The sequence below is a fragment of the Cheilinus undulatus genome, linkage group 9, assembly GCF_018320785.1.
Source record: "Cheilinus undulatus linkage group 9, ASM1832078v1, whole genome shotgun sequence".
Taxonomy (NCBI): domain Eukaryota; kingdom Metazoa; phylum Chordata; class Actinopteri; order Labriformes; family Labridae; genus Cheilinus; species Cheilinus undulatus.
Genome location: NC_054873.1, coordinates 17,979,502 through 18,000,364, shown reverse-complemented (window position 1 = coordinate 18,000,364; position 20,863 = coordinate 17,979,502). Strand labels below are relative to the sequence as shown.

Sequence of the window (20,863 nt, the reverse complement as noted above, 5' to 3'; positions counted from 1 at the left end):
ATGTAACCTGAGGATTAAAAAGCCTGCCAGAGTATCGGTGCTGGGTAACAGCACGCTCGACCTGTCGCTGCGGCCGAAAAGCTGCTGTGATAAGTGATGATTGCTCCCTCGTATGAACTGGCAACCCCCTCAGAAGAAGGGGCAAGGCTGCAGGCTACCTAAAATTGTCTGCTACTTTGCTTGTTTACCTTGACTTCGCACCCTGTCAGGCTGTCTTCATTTAAATGGGATATGTTATACTGTTGTGTCAGGAGCACTGGCATGTTTAAATACCACTACCACTATTTCTTCACTAATTTGTCTATGGCTAAAATGATAAAATATGAGAAATAGATAGCTGTGAAGCAAATCAAAGAAGAAAAAAGTCAAATGGAACAGATAGAAGTGATTGCTTAGTTTTTTCACTTTTGCTGAAATGTGGAACTTAAGCCATGAGGATTAGATAGATTAATCTGCCTCTTTAAACGATAGAAATAAACAGAGTTGTGGAGTTTGGAACAGTTACAAAAAATCACTATAACAGTCTCTACAGGTTTGGTAATGTTCCCTTTCTTGGCTGTCAAATCTGCGGTTTGGCTTTCTCTGGCATCATCAAGCCTGCAGCAGCTGCTGGGACAGAGCAGAGCATGAAGGCAATGTGACTAAATATAGCTATGAAACAGGCTCTTGATCAGCCTTTTGTAACACTCTGGTCCTCGAAGGATAATAAAATGTATCTAAAAGCCCCTTGAGGACAATTGTACCACATTAATTACTAAATCATTAACTCAAATGGATCGCTTAAGTATTTTTAAAGTTAAAAACACTAATAAGACTGAAAAGTTGTTGAATGCATTGTGTTTAAAACAACCGAGTACATTATAAAAACCCATAAAATGCAACTCAAAAAGCCAAAAAGCTCTTTTTTTCTGCTCCATAGGTACCATAAGCTGCAGACATGTCTGAGGGGTGAGTATCTGCCTCTATGGAGAGACCATTTTCACATGCTACTTACATATTGAATAGTTAATATATATTTCCCTCTTGTTTGCTTTTCTCCCCTTGTGTGTTGATGAAGACCGGTGAGTCAAAATAAGTCTTTTTTGGCCATGAAACAACTATTCAAAGTGAGCCTTAAATAGACTGTGATAAGGACTATCTTTAAAGTATTTTATCTTTCTAACAGAGGAAGCAAAAATATTCAGCAACACGCCGGCTGCATTTGAAGGTGGGTCTATAATTAGCATTTAAGAGAAATCTGCTTGATAGCTATGCTCATTAGCGCCTTAAAATCTTTCAGTCCAAGCTGCTGAAGAAGGCAGCATCTCTGCTTGTGGCTGAAAGTGAGGAGAAGAAACAGGAGAAAGAAAGAGTCGTGAATGAGTCTTACCCTCCGCTGAAGCTGTCAGGCCTCTCAGTCCAGGAGCTCCAGGTACTGAAACACCACATCATGCTGACTCAGTCCTTTGGTATTACTTCAGGTTATCTTCAAGTTTTGGTTTCTTTACAGGATCTTTGCAAAGACCTACATCATAAGATTGATGTTGTGGATGAAGCGCGTTATGATATGGAGGTTAAAGTAGAGAGAAATGAAAAAGAGGTATTGTAAAACTTGGCCAGGAGTTTCGAAAATGTAGTTTACATAATGGACTCACTGATCAGTGTTACAGCTGCTGTAATATTTGTGTCACAGATCCTGATGCTGAATCAGAAGATCATTGAGCTGAAGGGGGTGAAGAGGCCAAGCCTGAGGAGGGTGAAGAAAACTACAGAGGACATGCTGGGCGCCTGCACAGACACGTCCAAACTCATGAAGGCCGATTTCAAGGCCAACCTAAAGACAGTGAAAAAGGAGGACGAAAAGGTAAACTTTTGGCAAGAACGATTGCCTCAACTTTGGAAAATGCTTAAAAAAAAAAAGACTGAAATTGTGTTTCTGTTTTGCAGAGGGAAGAAGTGACTGACTGGCGTAAGAACGTAGAGGCCATGTCTGGTATGGAGGGCAGGAAGAAGCTGTTTAATGCTGGACAATAAGAAGGTGCTTGTTTGAAACAAGGCAATGCATCATCTTCCCTTTAGTGCCTTTATACCTGGTTTTGTTCATTTCAACTAAACCAAATGTGGATTTGTGATAGCAATACAATACTTATCATAAAACAGACCAAGATTAGGTTTTAATGCTTGACAATTGGAATATAGAAATACTGTAAGCAAAATTGCAAAACTGGAAAAATGTAAGCAAGAATATGGATAAAATCAAAGTAAGAGGGCTTGTTCTAAACTACCAATTAACAATCTAAATATGTATATGTGCTTGAAAAAGCATTACAGTATCAAAAACCACAGTAACTGGATCCTTTAGGGTGGCTTTATAGTCATTCATCCATAAAACATATGAAAAATGTGTATAAAGACAGTTGCATTTTAGTTAATTAGTTTCTCTTCACATTGACTGTTCACATTAGCACTCAGAGAAGAAAACAGAATTTAAAAATACTGACAAGGAACTTGTTGTTCTGGTAGTTTTGATCCATCGTCATCCTAAATCATTAACTTGTAACTTGGATGAACACGGGAAAATCCATTCTGGTGACGGCATTGACTTTTGTAGCCCTTTCAACATTGAAAATAGCTCTGCCTTGTCTAAGTGGTAGCCAACTCCACAGCCTCGTTTAAGGGCGACAAGAAATTTTAGTAGTTAAAAATACAAATTTATTTGGTTTGTAAAGCAGGTAGTTGATGTAGCTCTGACTGAGATATTCCTTAACCAGCTTTCAGATTGTTTTCATTGAGATACAAAAAACATATAATCACCTAATAGTGTACTCCTTCTTATTCCATGGAAGACAGTGGTACTGACCTGCAACAACTTACAACAATCTTAATGGGATATGGGATTATTCTAAAATGACTGTGGATGTAAATGTGGAGTTTGCACTTTCACTTCTTAAGGAAATAGAGAAAAACAGCACAAGGTTTATTCTTGAATGGCTAGCTGTTTTGAAAAGTAATACTAAAGCTGAAGGGGATTCGGTTTAAATGGTTCAGTACCACACATGGAAATTCGTCACTGGCTGACACAAGCTTATCAAGTTTGGCTAAAAGACATTGTGAAACTTGGGTTACAGTACACAGGTTTAAGGGAAAAAAAAATCCTACCAAAGTAAGATCATTAAGATTTAATGAGGTTATTTCTGTTGCTAAAAAGAAAACCACGACCTCTGTTGTTATAAAGTAAATGAGTCTGCTAGGCACTACAAAAACTCACTAGAGAGAAAAACTGTCGAAATTCCTCCAGTGTGAGCGACGACTTTCCTGCAGTGCTGATACACATTTTTAAGCATCAAATTTAAGACTTTTTAAGACCTGTACTGAGAAAAGTTAATGCCACTTTTTGCAGGGAAAAAATGTACAGCTGTCACACTACAGCAATGATTCTCAGCTATTCTCTCGGGCAGCCTTTGATAACACTGAGTCTTGTCTGTGTGCTTGAAGATATCTATTCTTTTCTTAAATTATTTTGCTAATATCTCTGACACTGAAGGCTCCTCTCTGACCCCCGCTCACACTGAGGGGTGGGTCTGACACACAAACAGTCTACTTACACGCAGCACTGCTGTAAATGACGTTAACTGTAATGTGGACAAACGTGCAAAAAAGAATGATTTAAATCGAAAATAATAGCTGGAAAAGGAATGGCAGGAAGACAATGTGCCTTCTAACCTTTAAGACCTCTCCCAGGTCAAATTAAGACATTTTTAGACTTTTCATGGCCTTAAATTTCAAAAGTCAAATTTAAGAGATTTCAAGACTTTTTAAGGATCCTGGTAACCCTGTTCTGAATAGCCTGAGTACTAACCAAAATAATTAGGTTTAAAACCTGTCTTGCATTTGAAATTTTCTAAATAGAGGTTTAGCTTTCAGTTTCATTCCCTTTGTCATTCTTACTTTCAGAAGTCAAGAGGATTTTCACTCTTGGATGGATGAAAAACTGATTTTGTAAAGAATGACGTCAACAGCAGGCACTTTCTAAAAGATCAAAGAATGCACTTTTTAAATTATTATGAATAAACATCCTTTTATCAATTTGATTTCAACTTGTTTAAAAAATTACCACTGTCAACTTGGATGTCTTCAAAGAAATTATAGATTATCTAGCACCTTTACATATTAGTACTGTGTTGAGAATGCTTTTTGCCTCCTTGAGTCCATGCTTAAAAGTGCAGTGATTGCATTATACAGTTGATGGCGCTGTAACACTACCTGTACTACACATGATGCTGATTATTAAACAACCAAGACAATGTTTCTGTTTGAGTTCTCTAGTTTGTTCAGATCTCAAGATTTAATCTTCTATTTAAATCTGTTCATATACAACAATGTTTTCAGTATTCGGTCAAAATAAACATTCACACAAAAAGTGAAGCTACACAACCTCCTTTATTCCCAGTGTAAAGTAACAGACCCATACTGGTAGCTCTGGCATTGTGCAGCCTTGCAGAAGTGTAGCAATACACAGTCTGCTGGCTCAGGGCAGAGGGGGGCTATTTTAGTTGTCCACTCACAGAAGACAAGAGGAGACGTTAAATTTGACTTGAGTTTTCTACCTGTCATTTAAAGACAGACGCTGCTCACCTCTACAGGTTTTTCTTCTGGTACATAAAAAAGGTATGTGGATTTTTCTCATGATGACACAACACCTAATTTGCAGCCTTTATCTTGAATAATATAAGCAGGGGGGCTTATTAGGCTGATATAAAAGCATATTTATGCAATTTTACTGTTAATGTGCAATGCAGCAAAAATATGGAAAGGCTAAATCAAAACATTTACATCTCCTCATACAGTTTTGAAACCACTTTATTTAAATTAAAGGCACATTTATAAAGTTTATCAATTTGAATTTTAAATGCACTTATACAGCAGTGAAGATGGCTATTGTTTAGATTTGCCATTTTCCATTAAAAAGGCTAGAAATGCTTTTAAAAACTCAATTAAAAACTGATAGGAGCTTGTTTTCATCTTAAGGATGTGTCACTTATATTTACCTTCAATGTATTTTTTCTGCCTTTTTTTCTAACAAAAGCTTATTTGCATTTTTATTTTGTTTGACCCTTTTTGGCATTAAAAGGGAAAATCACTGAGACTATTTATAGTGCTCAGGGTTGCAGTGTTGCTAATTTAAAGGCTCAATGCTGGTATGTAACTGCCACTGTGCAGATTCCTGGGACTTAGACCAATCACTAAGAGGTCAATAAACTTTGTTTTCTGCCTTCCAAAATGACCTAGTGCGTTTATTTCAGAATACTAAGATATTTTTTGGTTTGTTACATAAATATTGAAATCAACTCAAAATAACATTGCCGGAAAAAAGCTAAGATAGTCTCCCACATGGATGCTCTGCAACTAATTCAGCTAATTTTGTCTGACTCCATAATAAATTGTTTCATTTACAGACAAAAACAACCATGTCTGAGGGGTAAGTTCTGATTTTCTTTTCATATGTAATATTATTTAACAATAAAAACAAGAGTTACTGCTACAGTCTGAATCATACTGATTTGCATTTTTCCCGTTCCCCCTATCAAATGTCCACAACAGAGGGGTGAGTCTTTAACAGATAAAAACATTAAAAAACATTTTCTCTATGTTTTTTGTATGACAATGGGTAATACATCTTTATGTCTATTGCCTTTTTTGCAGAAAAAGTCAAAGATCTCTGCATCTCGCAGACTTGCTCTCAAGGTATTCTCTTATTTTTTTTTAATGAAGCTCACAATGTAAAAGTGAATCTTTGCCACAACATGAATCCTCCCATTTTTTTTTAATTGATCTCAGACCAAGCTGCTGAAAATGGCAGGCATGATGTTAGAAAAAGAGAAGGAGGAGAAGAAGAAGGAGCGAGAAACTACTTTGAACGAGAGACTCCCTCCACTTCAGCTGTCTGGTTTATCACTGCAGGACCTTCAGGTATGTGCCGGTCACTTCATCAGTCATCATACTACAATGAAACATCATCACTGACATTCTTCATATGTAAGCCCTTCTATGTTCTGCATACAACAGACGCCATTCTTACTGTATGTTTATGTGCAGAAGGTGTGTTAATGGAGAGGTGCTATGTTGTCAGCATTTTATTCTGTGTACTTTTAGCTATTTTTATTCAAGGAAAAAGTTCCATTATTTTGCACAATCAATACAAAATAATGGGTAGCAATAACCTCAGTAGAGATAAGAGTATAAGCTCATGGGTGTTCAACTAATAATGAGAGCAGCATCAAAATACATTAAACTGTAACCTAACCTGCCAGAAGTTGTACAGTAGGGCTCTGATACCATTTTTAGTAAAAAGTACATGATTCTCTGTCTGTAGGCTCTCTGCAAAGAACTGCACCATAAGATTGATGTTGTAGATGAAGAACGCTACGACATTGATGCTAAAGTGAACAAAAATAACGTGGAGGTAAATAGGAATTATTTTCTATCCCTTCATTAATCTTTCTGAATGCTCTGAAATAAGAAGCACTGAAGATCTTATACTCAGTGACACTTATTGAACATAAAGGCTTAGTAAAGGGTTTTTTTAAATGAATTTATTCTTTTTTTTTAGCTTTGTTTTACACTGGCTGTGCACAGCACTATACCTTTGTTTTATATCTTGACTTGTGTTGTGCAGATTGAAAACCTGTCCCAGAAGATCTTTGAGCTGAAGGGTAAGATGAAGCGACCCGCTCTTAAAAGGGTGAAGATTTCTGCTGATGCCATGCTGGGAGCTCTGTTGGGTGCTAAGGTCAAAGAGTCTGTGGACTTCAAGGCCAACCTCAAGACTGTGAAGAAAGAGGAGGAGAAGGTAAGCCTTGTTAATGTGACAAGAAAGGAAACTGCAGTATATAAACCTTCATAGTTTTCAAGGTTAAGTCAGGCTGGCTTGAGTTCTTGGTTTGAAACATATGGTAGGTTTGATTTATGGTAAGAACACGAGGTTGTTGTGTGATATTTTAGGATTTATTTGTTTAACGTACAGTACCAATATGGTTTTCTTCTTCTTATGAACAGAAAGAGGAGGTGACTGACTGGCGTAAAAACGTGGAGGCCATGTCTGGTATGGAGGGCAGGAAGAAGCTGTTTGATGCTGGACAGTAGACTTAGTAGGAAAAATAGATATTATCCCTGCTCAGGATAGGTAGTCGGCAGTGCTTTTGTGAGTGTGTTGTCTTTTAAACAGACCTAAACTTATGTCGATTGAAAAGTAAGGAAGATGTGTGTTTCATGTGTAAACTGGTTAAAGCTTGGTGTCATTTTTATGGGGATGACACTCAGAATACCTTAATGTGAAATAACTTAAAACTTAATTTTTAAACTTGATGACACATTCGTAACATAACCAAACAGCTCAATTTTCTGTCTTAATCTTGAAACATTTGGAAAAAAAACTGTTCTATGTCATGACAATAAATGCTTCTGATCAACAAACAAAACTGATGCTGCAATTTTCTTGTATATTCACTTCACTATCCAGCTGGATAATAGACACAACTTTAAGCCAGAGGGGAGGTGACAGTTCAGAACTTGGCAGTCAACAGCAACAGCTGAGCACAAAGTAGTTAAATCATCTTTGTAAATCAGGCAGGCGTACCATTAAGAACAGTAAACATCCAAATATAAGAGACGTGGCAGGTTCAAGGCTGCAATAAAACGCCCAATAAAGCATCAAGACAGAGCCAGAGCATGCAGTGCTAATTAGCAACACTAGCAACACTAGCAATCATTTGCAATGGAACAATAAGTCAATTAACTTTTCAAAAAAAAAAAAGTTCTGGGGTGCACAGATGGTTGAGTGATTTAAGGCGCTACCCATGTACGCAGGCGACCAGGGTTCGAGTCCGGCCTGTGGCCCTTTACCGCATGTCTCTCCCCACTCTCTCTCCTTTTCCCTGTTTCCGAGTCTATCCACTGTTCTTCCTCTATCTAATAAAGGCATGAAAAGGCCCAAAAACAAATCTTAATTAAAAAAAAAAAAAAGAAATAATTCTGCAGCAAAAATGAGTCAGATTATCTGCAAATTGTGTAAGATTTTAAGGAAAAAAAAAACCCAAATTGCTGCAGTAGGGTCTGCTGCTTTTTAACTTTCTTTTAAAATCAAATATCTTAAACAAGTTTGCTCAGCCAAAATATGGCAATTTGAAGGCATCTAAGGCCGTGGAATTTAGGTATATTTCATTTTAGCCCAATACTTGCCTACCCAATGGATGAATAATTTGAACCTGAATATAATGAGTAAATCAATTGTTATCACAAAATGTTTCTACTTGTCATGCTAGTTTGTCCATTGGCCTTTTATAATGTCGGACCTCTAAGCCCCTTAATGTCCTTTAAGTTTTTCCCAAACTAGTTATATCTTTATCAAAAATAATAATTCTGTCATCTGTATATTACAGCTACAGCTAAACTGATTTACAGGTTGAAGTTAGCTGACTTTTCTAAGCATTACTGTTGTGTTTATTTGAACAAATACACAAAACCTCCTCCTGATGTTCTGCCATAGGTTAGTTTAGGTATAAAAAATTTCAAACTTTGTTTTTTGTGTGACAAATCTGGATTATAAAGTCTGAGAGATCTGTGAATATAACCAGATAGAAATGTGTTCAGAATGTGTTGTTTGGCAATCTCTGAGTTTTTATTCTGAGTCAGATATTTGGGGAATTTTTGAGTACAGTAATTTCTGTATTTTAGTTAGAATACCCATATTTGTGTTACAAAAGATGTTGTCCAAAAGACTGGTTATAACTAAAATAAATCAAATAAACAGTACAAGTGAAGTGCACACACTCTAAACATGGTGATCAGTTTACTCTTTTGGTTCTCTTAACCTGAAAGTCAGTGGCTGTTTTGTTGAACAGCCTTTTGAGTGGATGCATGAATTTTTGTGGCAAACATAAACTTTATAAAAGCTGATATATTCATAAAGAGTGGAAAGAAAATCTTCCATTAATAGCCTTACATACATTCTGAAGCTTATGTGTCCTATAAATGGCAGTTGCTAACAGTTGGCTGGATGAGACTACAGAGGTTTGCAGGGACATTAAAAGTTGTCACGCCACACTTTGACAAGCTGGAAGCATAGTGGTGGTGATGTTGAGGTTATGCAATCTTTCTGTGTTCACTGATAGCATAAGCTTTCACCTTGGTGTTTCTTATAAGTGCAAAAACAAAAGTGGTGTTCAGACAGTATGTTATCCATTTGCAGCCCAAGTGTTTTTTATCAGGGATTATACTAATAAATGGCCTTTAAGAATGATCTAGGTCCTTCTATGTAGTGATTACAATTTGTTATTATTACAAAATTAAATTATGAGAAAAAAAAAGAGATCTGTTAAATATTCGGCATTTAATTATGCTGCTATGTTTTGCATGATTGCACCATATGAATGCAAATATAGTATGGATGCTTGTTAAGATACAACACTAAATACCTTGAAACTGCTTCAAAACAACTACAAGAAGTGATTTAAAAATAACCCGACCCCAGGTTTTCATGCTACCATTCTCGTTTAATCATCCGCCGCCTACCTCTCTTTACGTGAGGGCATGAGTCGCAGCCCTTTGAGGGACCGAACATTTGACTCCCGGTTACAACAATGACGCAGACTGAACTCTTGAGGGCTCAGTTTACAAACCAGCGTGCACTGAAAAGCACCTGTCCTTTTTCCTTTACTCGCCTAAATAAAACCACAGTTACTCCGAGCTCTGTTCTGACCTCCAATGTGGTCATGTGACATGTTATCAGGCTGCAAAAGTCTTTTACTATACAAGTGTAATGGGAAAATGGGCTCTAAGAGTCACACTACTGCTAACACTTAGGTGTGATGAATTGGAAACACTGATGCCAATAGACACAGCAAATCCTTTTTTAAAAGCTGCAACAACAGGCCAGAAAAGTCTGATTAAGGATTCACTTTGAAACCACAGTGAGATTATCTGTGGGATTATTTTGGCACAAAGAACACATGCTGAAGACTTCTCAGTCTCACTTAGGGAGATTAAAAGATGCCTATTGATGGGCATCTTATGATGGTAAAGACTTACACGTGGACTGTGCTGTTTGTTCTATAAATAAAGGTGCAGAACAAGTTAATACGGACACTCTGTACAGATTTCTTCCTACTGTTTGCCTCCTTGACAACTTTATCTGCGCTCCAATGAGCTGGCCCTTGTCAAATGCGAATGTGTGGCACTGACCCAACATTAATATGGCCACCTCTTTAAATGCTCGCTGTCACTTCCCTCAACAGGTGTTAAGGAAACCACACAAGTTACCTGAATGTTTGAACCCACAAATGAAGGTTTTATTACCCTCTTTCCTGTCTGAATATTGTGTGCGATGCTATGCGCAACAGTAAATGTCACTGCTGGCAGGCGCAGAGTAGCTGTAGGAGTCTATTTCAGTGAGCCATTCACATTTGGCACACATACTATAAATCTGATTATTCTCCATAGTCTCTCAGAAAGGTGATTGCTGCCTCCCTCACACACTCTTTTCTTCAGTTTTGAGTTGAAGCTCAGGGAGTGGTTCAGCTTCAAAAAGGTACAGATCTGTGTACATTGGTTGTGATTAAATGGTGTGGTACTTATGCTCTTATGTTAATAAGAAGTGACTTTTTGGCATGCTTGAAGTCTTGAACATTTTCATAACATTTAGAGTTTATAAGATCTGCTATTTAGAGCTGTGCTTTGCCTTTCTTTGTTGTTTGATTTCAGTTTTGTTGTGATTAACTTGAAAAGCAACTTGAGTATTGTCATCCTACATGCCTGTGGATTATCTCGCCATTCACCTTTTCTGTCACCTATGCCGAGACTCTTGTCAGTTATGTTAACACTTACACAGACGCAGTTCTTTACATGTGACACGGATGCATCAAAGTGAATTTGTTTACTGCCTTTTTTTCTTTAACATGAATAAGAATTGTTGATTTCTAGTCAATTTTCCTCTAAGTTTCAAATGAATGACATATTCACCCCTCATAATAAAATGACCCATATTCATGCATACATTTTTTGTTACCCATGATGCCAATCAATTAAACACATTCAAATCTAATAAACTGCAATATTGTTTACAACAGAATGTTTCTCTGGTACTTAAAGGTACTCATCTGTGCTTTAAAGTGCACCAGTGAGCAGTAAATAACTTTGTTCACCTGGCATTCACGGACCAATGAATGTTTTGAGCGGGTGAAATATTTGTCCAAAGGGGTTAAAGAGATAATTAAACTTCTGTGTGCAGCTCATTTAAAGAGGTGTTTCAGGTGTTTCAGGTCAATTTTTAGTCAATCATATGTTGGTTCAAATTACAGAAGATTAATTCCTGTTGAGAGACTTTTCATATTCTTTTGCCATTATCTTTCTAGTACGAGATTTTAACAGAGCAATGGCTGAGCCGTGAGTATTATCACTTTTGGTTTATTTTAACCTCAGTTTCAAAGCTTGCTGTGAAATATTTACTGGTTTTAAAAGCGTTCTTTATCTCTGTGTTAAAATATTGATGTGTTCTCTCCCTCCTGTTTATGCTCCAACAGACCTGTAAGTATCTATCTTACATCTTTACATCAGTCTTTGTTAAATCCCTCAGATGCTCTTTAGCACCATTACATCATGTATGTACATTTTAAGTCATACAGACTCTAAAAAGTTATTTTTTCTTGTTGTGTTTAGAGGAAATCAAAGATCTCATCCTCTCGAAAACTGGGGTTGAAGGTATGTTTTTTGTTATCTAAGACTTTTTTCAAATGATTTTGATATGCAGTACAACTAGAATAAATATCAATAACTTAAAAGATTAGCTTGAACTTTAAGCACACAGCTTAAACCAGGGTTTTTACTAGCCTGTTAGTGCTGCACATTTTGACCAATAAAGGCAGGTTTCAATTAAAGGCCCCTATGCAATCAGTACCGAAAAAGGTTCAAAGCCAAAGAGGTAAAGCAGCAACCCACAAAACACTGTGGAAAACAGGCATTCCTACATTTAATGTGCACAGGTTTTGTTTAAAGATAATTGAAGGCCCATCTCATATTGATGCCTGTTCAGTGAAATTTTCATAGACTGGCCACTGAAGTAAAAAATAGCCCAGGCTAGAATATTTAAGAATAAATAATATATTTGATTACATGATTTTGTCTCTGGTTTTGAGAATTTAGATGGGAAAATACATCATACACCTCCTTATTCTGAGTGTCTCTTCAGATTCGACTGTTGGCAGTGGCTGCTCAGATGCTGCAGGAGGAGAAGGAGCAAAAGGAGAAGGAGAGAGAAGTTGCTCTGGCCGACAGAGTTCCTCCTCTTAATATGTCCGGTCTGTCAATGCAGGACCTGATGGTATCTTAATTTTTCATCATCTCTTAAAAACACGTTTATACATTTTTTGTCATAGTCATAAGTACTCCGCCTAATTGAAGTCATAGTGTGCAGAATACCACAAGAGGGTGTCTTTCTCTGCTTTACAGGATCTTTGCAAAGACTTACACCACAAGATCGATGTAGTCGATGAGGAGCGCTATGACATTGGTCTGAAAGTGTCCAAAAATGACTCAGAGGTAAGCTGCTCAAGAATCTCTAGAATTCAGACAAAACATGTCTAGACAAGTGTTGTTTCCAGTGTTTATAAAAAAAAACTAGTCAAGGAGACAGAAAAGCTATAAAAGATCAAAAGCTGCCTCCTAGTGGTAGAAGTGAGAATAACAACACATATGAGAATCACATAGACGTTAGTTATAGCACCAAACCGTGTTATCAAACAATCACCCATTTATTTTACATTGTTAAAAGTAAAACAGTCAGAAATAGGAGAATTTGTGCTCGCAACATGCTCTCTTATGGCCTGTAGTACCCTGCTGTAAGTATTTTATAAAGTCATGAGTAACATGGTTCAATTTGCCTTAACCAATATTCAACATGATAGTATATGATATGACTGCTATCTTCAAGTGTCAGGAGATTATTGTTGCATTTATAATATAAGTAATGGCTGGATTACTAATGAATATATAAAGGTGCACAATTACTGGGATATGAAGTATGGCTCCATCTTGTGGTGTAATGCAAACAAAACCAACAATTATCTACCACAGAGTTAATCATTTTAAAACACTCAAAGTGTTTTCTTTGGGAATTTAACATATGACTTATCATAAACCACCTGTAGGGCCAAAGTGGGGGCTTTGTCTGCTCTGAGGCTGCCAAAATTAGATTGCAAATATTGACTAAAACCATGATAAAGCAGTCATTAAGTATTTTATACAAAGGTCTTTTGATAAGAAAAACATGCATAGGCCTTTTTTAGGGTTATAACAGTGAAACAATTAAAATCTGTTGATTTTTGACAGCAATGTGTCACTTTTTCTTCTCTCTTGGGTCCTGGGGGGCTCCAAGTAAAAATGATTGGGAAACATAGCATTAGCAGACAGACAAAATAGAAGCAAATAAGGTACAAAACAATGTCCCACTATTCACTGAAGTTAAGCTTGATATACAAAACATTTTTCATGTTGTATCTGTGTTGATCTGATAGCTGTATGGTAATCAAAGTGTTGTGTAGTTAAGAAAAACATTTTCTGCCAAGAAGCCTCTGCATTTAAATGTACATGCTATTCCTTTAAGAGTTTTAAATAAGAGTTAAAATGAATTAACTTCCTTTATTTAGTTTTGCATTATTTAAATGTAGATGTAATACATATATACATACTTCTGTTCATTAATGAATGTCAACAAGTGAAGTAACTAGAGGGCAAAAAGAAGAGGATCATTTTAGCTTTCCTCTGCATGAGTACTGAGTTTAATTCTGCCCAGACACAATCCCTCTTAACACCTGATTCTTTGAGCAGATTGAAAACATGAATCTGAAGATCATTGAGATTCAGAGTAAGTTCAAGAAACCAACCTTGAAGAGAGTGAAGATCTCAGCTGAAGCCATGCTGAGCGTCCTGCTGGGCTCCAAACACAAGGAGTCCATTGACTTCAAGGCCAACCTTAAGACAGTCAAGAAGGAAGAGGAGAAGGTGAGTTAGGTTCAGGGTCTCTGAAATTATAGACAAGATTGTGATTGTGAACTCTTTCATTCATACATGCTTTTTATGTTTTCCACAGAAAGAGGAGGTGACTGACTGGCGTAAAAATGTGGAAGCCATGTCTGGTATGGAGGGCCGGAAGAAGCTGTTTGATGCCTCTGGCAACTAAAGAAACATTCACTTTTATTCTAAAACTATACACTTAAAGAAAATTTAACAGAGCTTTCCCTCTTTTCCAGAAGTGATTTGTTAACATGTGAAATCTCTTATGAGTCAACACACCAATTACAATAAGGATAATGCTGTATCTTTGGTCCTTATTTAGAAAGTTCTCAATTAATTGTTTTCAAGAGTGAAAATTACTTTGCTGAGGATCAGTTTACTCTTATTTACTGCTCTGTTTTGGAGATGTAATGACTGTTTTGGTAGTTTTCCTCTGCAGCCTCTTGATGGCAGCATCACTCATCAAACCATCTCAGAATAATCAGACGTTGGACTACTGAGTGAAGTGTGATTATTGCTAGTGTTTCTCTGCTGTGATAAGCTGTCTGAATGGTCAGATATTAAAACTGTATTGGCTATTAAAGGTATCAAAGAAAGCCTATATGATACAAACATGAACCCTGTGACATTTTCCCAATAAAAAAACAAACAACCTTGGCTGTGTTTTCCTGTTTGCCTTTGTTCTGAGTGGGATAAACTTTAATTTAAGGCTGTAACACTGGACTTAGTGCTTCTTCAAACTAAGCCCTCCTCTGCTTCACATGGATATGGAGATACTAAGAAAGCATCAAAGGTGGACAGTCCTGGTAAGAACTTTCACACCTCATACATATGGGATGTGAGAGACACAGCGAGGACAGAGTGGCTATTTTAGTAAGCCACTCACATGAGCGCTGGAATCTATATATCTACCCTCTTTCTTCCCTTGTCGTCTCACAAAAAGACTCCTGTGGGTATTTGTCACCTACTGTAAAAGGTAAGGAGTTTTTTTTTAAATATTACAAAAAAAGAAAATGAAAAAAACAAACAGCTAAAGATTTAATAGGGATTTAATATTTTGCAATGCTATTTCTAAAAGTTGTAAAAATACACCTACACAAAAAAGCATGGTTGTATTTTTTTACTTTTGACTTTTTCAGGTCATAAAATCTGTTGATTTTAAAAATAATCTCTTTATGTATGAGTCTTTTTATGTATTTCTTGTGTCCCGTGGTGAGATAAACTGTCTCACTTTATTGCAAATAGATGTTGGAATTCTAAGTATGTCTTGAAAAATGCTTTCTTTTTTGCTACCAATATTCAGTACTTCTCATTTTGCTGTGTCTTGATTTCAGTGTCATGGATTGGAATGAAAACGTTTTTTCTAATCATAACAATTAAAACCTTAAAAATATAGTTAAATGAAACTTAAAAGAAAACCCATCTATATTTTTTCAGTTTGGGTTAGTGTTTTTCAAGCTATATTGAGTATTTTGGTTGCGATTCAGAGATAAACGATTAGATGGTTATTATAGAGTATTCGGTTTGACCTTAAGACAATGTCATACAATGTTCGTGTGCTTTGCTATGGAACTGGAACATCTTGGTGTGTCACAAGTGATTAAACTAATGTTTACTTTTCAGTTTTTTCTATACTCAGCAAACAAGCTCATCTATCACCTCTTCTCCTGTGAAAATAACATACTCATCTTTTTTGATGACATAGATCTTAACAGGGAACACAAAAAACAGCAAACATGTCTGAAGGGTGAGTACAAAAATCTCATTACTGTCATCACAGCATAAATTACCTTCATGTTAAGTTTCTGAAACTGAACAAATTCAACCTTTTCCTTTTTTCTCCTTAAATGATGGACATCACCTTCCCACTGGATAGAGCACCGGTAAGTTGGTTTTAAAGTCATAAGTAAAATGTCTTCAATACATTTTCCCCTATCTACAGAGAGTAATGCATTTGTTAAGACCAGCTAAGTAACTTGTTTAGATATTAATTCAAATCAGGTTTCAGTCAGTATATGTTGTCATGCGTGTCTGTTGATTTAATAAGAACATGTACAACTCTGCTCATACAGACATATGAAAAAGAGTGCTGTGTACATACTATGTTTACGATGACGTATGTCTCTATTTCCAGAAAGCAAAGCCTAAAATATCTGCGTCTCGCAGACTGTTCTTAAAGGTACTATATATGCACAACTCTGAGTGAGCCTGTCTTTAAAAATGCATTTTTTAAGCTCTTTGTGCAATTCATTCTTTGATTGACTTTTATTGTGTATATAAAATCAGACCAAACTGCTAAAGAAGGCCATGACAATGCTGGAGAAGGACAAGCAAATAAAAAAAGATGAGCGAGAGAGGATCCTTGCTGAGAGAGTCCCTGCACTTCAACTGTCAGGCCTATCTCTTCAGGATCTTCAGGTATATTTACTGAAGGACTATTCATTTTTTGTTCAATCAAGGAAAGGTTTAATAATAGCCATCTTAAATTATCTCTTAGCCTAGAGGACATTACCATAAAACTCAAACAGTATTGATTAGGGGTAGGAGAAAAAATCGATACAGCATAGTATTGCGATATTTTGTCTGGTGATACATCGTATCGTGTCGTCCATCAAGTATTGATTTTTAAAAATTATTATTAATTATTATATGACAATGGAAAATTAAAATCAATTGATTGGAAAATTGTTTGTCCAGTGAGGTCGGCAGAGGTGACAGTCATAGAGCAGGAGAAAGTTAGTACAACAAACATGGCAGCACCAGGGGAAGTACATTAGGAATGCAAGCAGGACACAAATTAGATGGACATGACACATGAGGTTTGCAAGAAGCGCTAAATGAAAATTAAATACTGCAGGAAATACGACAAACATGAGGTTAAAACTGATGCTAAATCAGCTAAACAGTTGAAAAAATGTTATAGATCGCAATATATGTCATTGCAATACTCACTTTATTGCAAAATGTTTAAAATCGCAACAATATTGAATCGTGACCCAAGTATCAAGATAATATTGTATCCTGGGGCCACTAGTGATTCCACACACCAAGTATTCACTTGGAGCTACTTGGAAAAATAGCAGATTTTATGCAACTTTCAGCTAAAGCTCTGCCGCTCAGATACAAAAAGGGGAATGTCATTCAGCATTTGGTGCAAAAAAACGTTGAGAGCTCAACAGCAATGTTTCACACCAATAGCAATGTTTGAGACTGATGCCCTGCCCTCTCCGACCCCACGAGCAAACAGTTACACTTTAAACAAATGGCTTGGACTAACAACAACACAGATTGACTTGTTTGAATGTATCTAAATAACAGGGAGTTTTATAAATAAATTTATAGCCCACACATGTCATACTATCGCTATGTCTCTTGCATGTCCATCTAGTTGTCCTGACTAGTTACAGTTTTACATTTCGACATTTAAGTTGAAAAGCAGCTCAAGGTTGTATATTATAACGTCTGCTGCATATGTTGTTGTTCTTCTCGTCTTGTTCTCCTTATCATTATCATTTTAATACTTTTGGAAGGACTTTATAACCCTGCTTTGTTAAATGTGTTCCACCAGCTTAAGTAATCACACAAATCTAATACACTTAGGTTTTTGTCCACAGAATCTTTGCAAAGAGCTTCATCAGAAAATAGACGTGGTTGATGAAGAGCGGTATGACATTAATGCTAAAGTGGTGATTAATGACAAGGAGGTAAGTCATCTTTGTAATCAACTATTTGTGTGGTAAAGCATGTTGAATATATTTTATTTTAAGCACAAGAAGCACGCTTCATGCAGTCTTAGCTAATTGGGGTTTTGAAAATACAATGAGGGCAATTTTTTGTGTTGCAAACAGATACAGGACCTGTCTCAGAAGATCTATGAGCTAAAGGGTAAGATGAAGAGACCAAACCTGAGGAGGGTGAGGGTGTCTGCTGACGCCATGCTTGGGGCTCTGCTGGGTGCTAAGGTCAAGGAGTCTGTGGACTTCAAGGCCAACCTCAAGACTGTGAAGAAAGAGGAAGAGAAGGTATGATTCCTGACTTTGAAATAATTTTGATCCATGTGGTCTCATTTTAAATTGAGACAGTATTTTTTTTCCTATCTCTGAGGAAAGACCACAAAGTATCAAGGTAATTAAATATCTAAATCAAGATGCAATAATAAGCCAAAACAGCAGTTAAACATGTCACAAACTATCAAAAAACCTGCCAATTTTTCAAAGATTGCTATATTTCCAGGAATATCCCTCTAATAAACTACATTTTTTATTAAAATGACTGTTCTCTGTAAAAGAAGGGTACCACAGAATCTAAATTTCAGTTGATAACTAGAAATGCACTTGGAGATCTAATAAGTTCTTCCTTATGCCATTTCCAACATTTCCTGAAAATTTAATCAAAATCCATCCATAACTTTTTGAGTTATGTTGCTAACAAACAAACAAACTAACAAACTGACAAATCCACCTTATCACATAACCTCCTTGGCGGAGGTAACAATATCGTTGTCGATACCGATATTTAAATGTAGCTCAGACCTGATAATTCAGTCCTTAAAACACACAATTTAAAGTTTGAGGATGAACAAGTTAACAAATTCCAGTCCTTAAAACACACCATAAAGTGAAAGGAATGATTAAGAACAAAGAAAAAGACTTCAGCTAAGGTACATCTGTTGGTCTCCACTTATTTATGTGTTTGTCTGGCCAATATTTACAGCTGTTATAGGCAGATTTTTGGAGCCAAAGTATCAGCAGAAATTTTCACACCTGTTGATACCAATAATTCACCTTTCAAGCTAATATCTGCTGATGGTGATATCATGTTGATAACATTCTGACACTTTGGCCCTTACTACTGGCCCCTATAACTCAACCCTGTAGACTGGCAGGCAGCAAAAAGCCAGCACATCAGCATGGCTATCAGTTGAGAACTTCCCAGCGCCAGTGTTATGTCCAGTTAGTCCCACAACATCTCAGGAAGGCTGGACAGTGAGCTCCCACATCCAAGCGCCAACCCCTCCATGCTGTCACTGCCCACCATATCAATATGCAGACACTCTTTATCTTACCTATTCTAACACATGGTGATCACAGCCTAACTTCAACAGGTCTAGGTTCTGTACATGCAATCCTCAGGTAGTGACAATGCTGAGACTACTTTCCTTAGCCCATGGTCTGTAAAGGCCAAAAACAGCAAAGACAACACAAGAGGAAAAACACAAAGAAAAGTCTGGTTGAGGCTATCACTGCCAGATTAGACTGTGGCTCTACCTCTCCCTAGTCCCTTGTTTTCATGAAGGAAGAGAAGAGAGAAAAATGAAGAACAATAGAGATGAATGGTTTTCCTTTACCTTTATTTTGACCCCCAACTGCCTTCTGGATGGTATCAGATATCTACCAATTAAGTCCTAACAAAAGAGCAAAACCCAGATGTTAACACAAATGCGAAAGCTACAAGAACAAATGCACTGGATAGACACAAAGGTAGACCCTTCATTAATGATAATAAAATGTCATCTAAAACCTGTAAACTTTAATGCTTTCTAAGGAACTACAAAGTGAAGGATACAACCTGAGGATGTTTCGGAAATGAAGAGAAAATATCAGTAACATTATACAGTATCTGAGTGTTTATCACAGCTGACAACTGTTTTAATCAGATTGAGCTGATTCAAAATCTTTTTTTTGCCACCCAACAGAAAGAGGAAGTGACTGACTGGCGTAAGAACGTGGAATCCATGTCTGGTATGGAGGGCAGGAAGAAGCTGTTTGATGCCGGGCAGTAAAATTACAGAATATCTTTGAAGAATTTGCTTGGTGCTCTAAAACAGGTGAAACCAGGGAATAATAACTTCACTTTATTACAACAGTGAACATGAACATAGGTTAAGATGATGTCCTGCACAGTTCATGTTTCACTTCCGTGTTAGTGTCAATAGCAAACATGTTCAACTTAATGTTAATTCACATAATACATATATTTTATACTTAATGTATGATGTATAATGTATTTAAGGAATTAAAGGTCTGCAATGCTTTTGTAATTTTAAGTATGAATATGAGCTCATGAACACAACACAAGCACTGGCTGTCCAGATAACATGTAATATAACTGTCTATGCACAACAATAAACAGGGAAGAGCATGAAGATTGGCATAATTGTTGGGAATTATGAATCTCTATTCAGTTTGTACTGTGAAATGACTGTCTTCAAGAGCATTATTTCCAACCATGTATTAGCATGTATTTATTTCATTTCAAACACACTGCATCTCAGATGAGAAGACTGAATATTGTAAACACATTCCAGGGGCAGCTAATGTTGCAGATTAACTGTTCATGGAGTCACATTTAAGCATCCTAAATAAATACTACATGTTTAAATAAAGTTGGACTATATGATGATAACACCCAGAGTTTTGTGTGGTGTCTCAATTAAAAAAAGTCTAAGTGGCATGCTCAGAGTATAGAAGTCCTCTGTTTTTAAGTGCATTATAGGAGCTTTCCTTACAGCACTGGTGCATACACTACATGCATGCATCATGGTTCATAATTACTAGAACTGACTAATCATTTCTTTATATGGTTATTAAAAAGACTTAAATTACTACTGACACCTTCTATGAATTACAAAGACAGGAAATTTCATCAGCTCAAAAATGTATGTATCACATTAACGTGGGAAGATAATCACATATTTTGAGTATGTTAGCTAAACTTTGATTATGCATCGCTAATAGGACATTATTTTTTTAGGTATCTATACTTTACTGAAAGCAGAGTAGAAACAGCCTTCTAGTTCTTTCTTTTCTTGATTACTTTT

The 20,863-nt window shown here is 36.5% G+C and overlaps 3 protein-coding genes and 1 pseudogene across 3 annotated transcripts; all 4 read left to right on the top strand.

Moving 5' to 3' along the window:
- Positions 1 to 937: 937 nt before the first annotated feature.
- LOC121515665 lies at positions 938 to 2,013 on the top strand (annotated as a pseudogene).
- A 3,434-nt stretch (positions 2,014 to 5,447) lies between these two features.
- LOC121515664 (troponin I, cardiac muscle-like) lies at positions 5,448 to 7,220 on the top strand. Its single transcript, XM_041796556.1, is given in 6 exon segments — positions 5,448 to 5,462; positions 5,683 to 5,724; positions 5,818 to 5,949; positions 6,353 to 6,442; positions 6,656 to 6,829; positions 7,036 to 7,220. Coding segments are annotated over 6 exon segments (540 nt in total). The 3' UTR covers positions 7,123 to 7,220.
- A 4,187-nt stretch (positions 7,221 to 11,407) lies between these two features.
- Positions 11,408 to 14,209, top strand: LOC121514461 (troponin I, slow skeletal muscle-like). Its single transcript, XM_041794572.1, has 7 exons — positions 11,408 to 11,418; positions 11,556 to 11,559; positions 11,692 to 11,733; positions 12,221 to 12,352; positions 12,481 to 12,570; positions 13,858 to 14,031; positions 14,120 to 14,209. The coding sequence occupies exons 1-7, from the start codon at positions 11,408 to 11,410 to the stop codon at positions 14,207 to 14,209; spliced, it is 543 nt and encodes a 180-aa protein (XP_041650506.1).
- Positions 14,210 to 15,779: 1,570 nt separating this feature from the next.
- LOC121514460 (troponin I, slow skeletal muscle-like) lies at positions 15,780 to 19,825 on the top strand. Its single transcript, XM_041794571.1, has 6 exons — positions 15,780 to 15,790; positions 16,129 to 16,222; positions 16,330 to 16,461; positions 17,658 to 17,747; positions 17,892 to 18,065; positions 19,739 to 19,825. The coding sequence occupies exons 1-6, from the start codon at positions 15,780 to 15,782 to the stop codon at positions 19,823 to 19,825; spliced, it is 588 nt and encodes a 195-aa protein (XP_041650505.1).
- Positions 19,826 to 20,863: the final 1,038 nt, after the last annotated feature.

Coding starts and splice junctions, on each gene's coding strand:
- LOC121514461 (XM_041794572.1), top strand. Junction 11,734..12,220: donor CTCGAAAACTGGGGTTGAAG/GTATGTTTTTTG, acceptor GTGTCTCTTCAG/ATTCGACTGTTGGCAGTGGC. Junction 12,353..12,480: donor TGTCAATGCAGGACCTGATG/GTATCTTAATTT, acceptor TCTGCTTTACAG/GATCTTTGCAAAGACTTACA.
- LOC121514460 (XM_041794571.1), top strand. Junction 16,223..16,329: donor CTCGCAGACTGTTCTTAAAG/GTACTATATATG, acceptor ATATAAAATCAG/ACCAAACTGCTAAAGAAGGC. Junction 17,748..17,891: donor TGGTGATTAATGACAAGGAG/GTAAGTCATCTT, acceptor TGTTGCAAACAG/ATACAGGACCTGTCTCAGAA.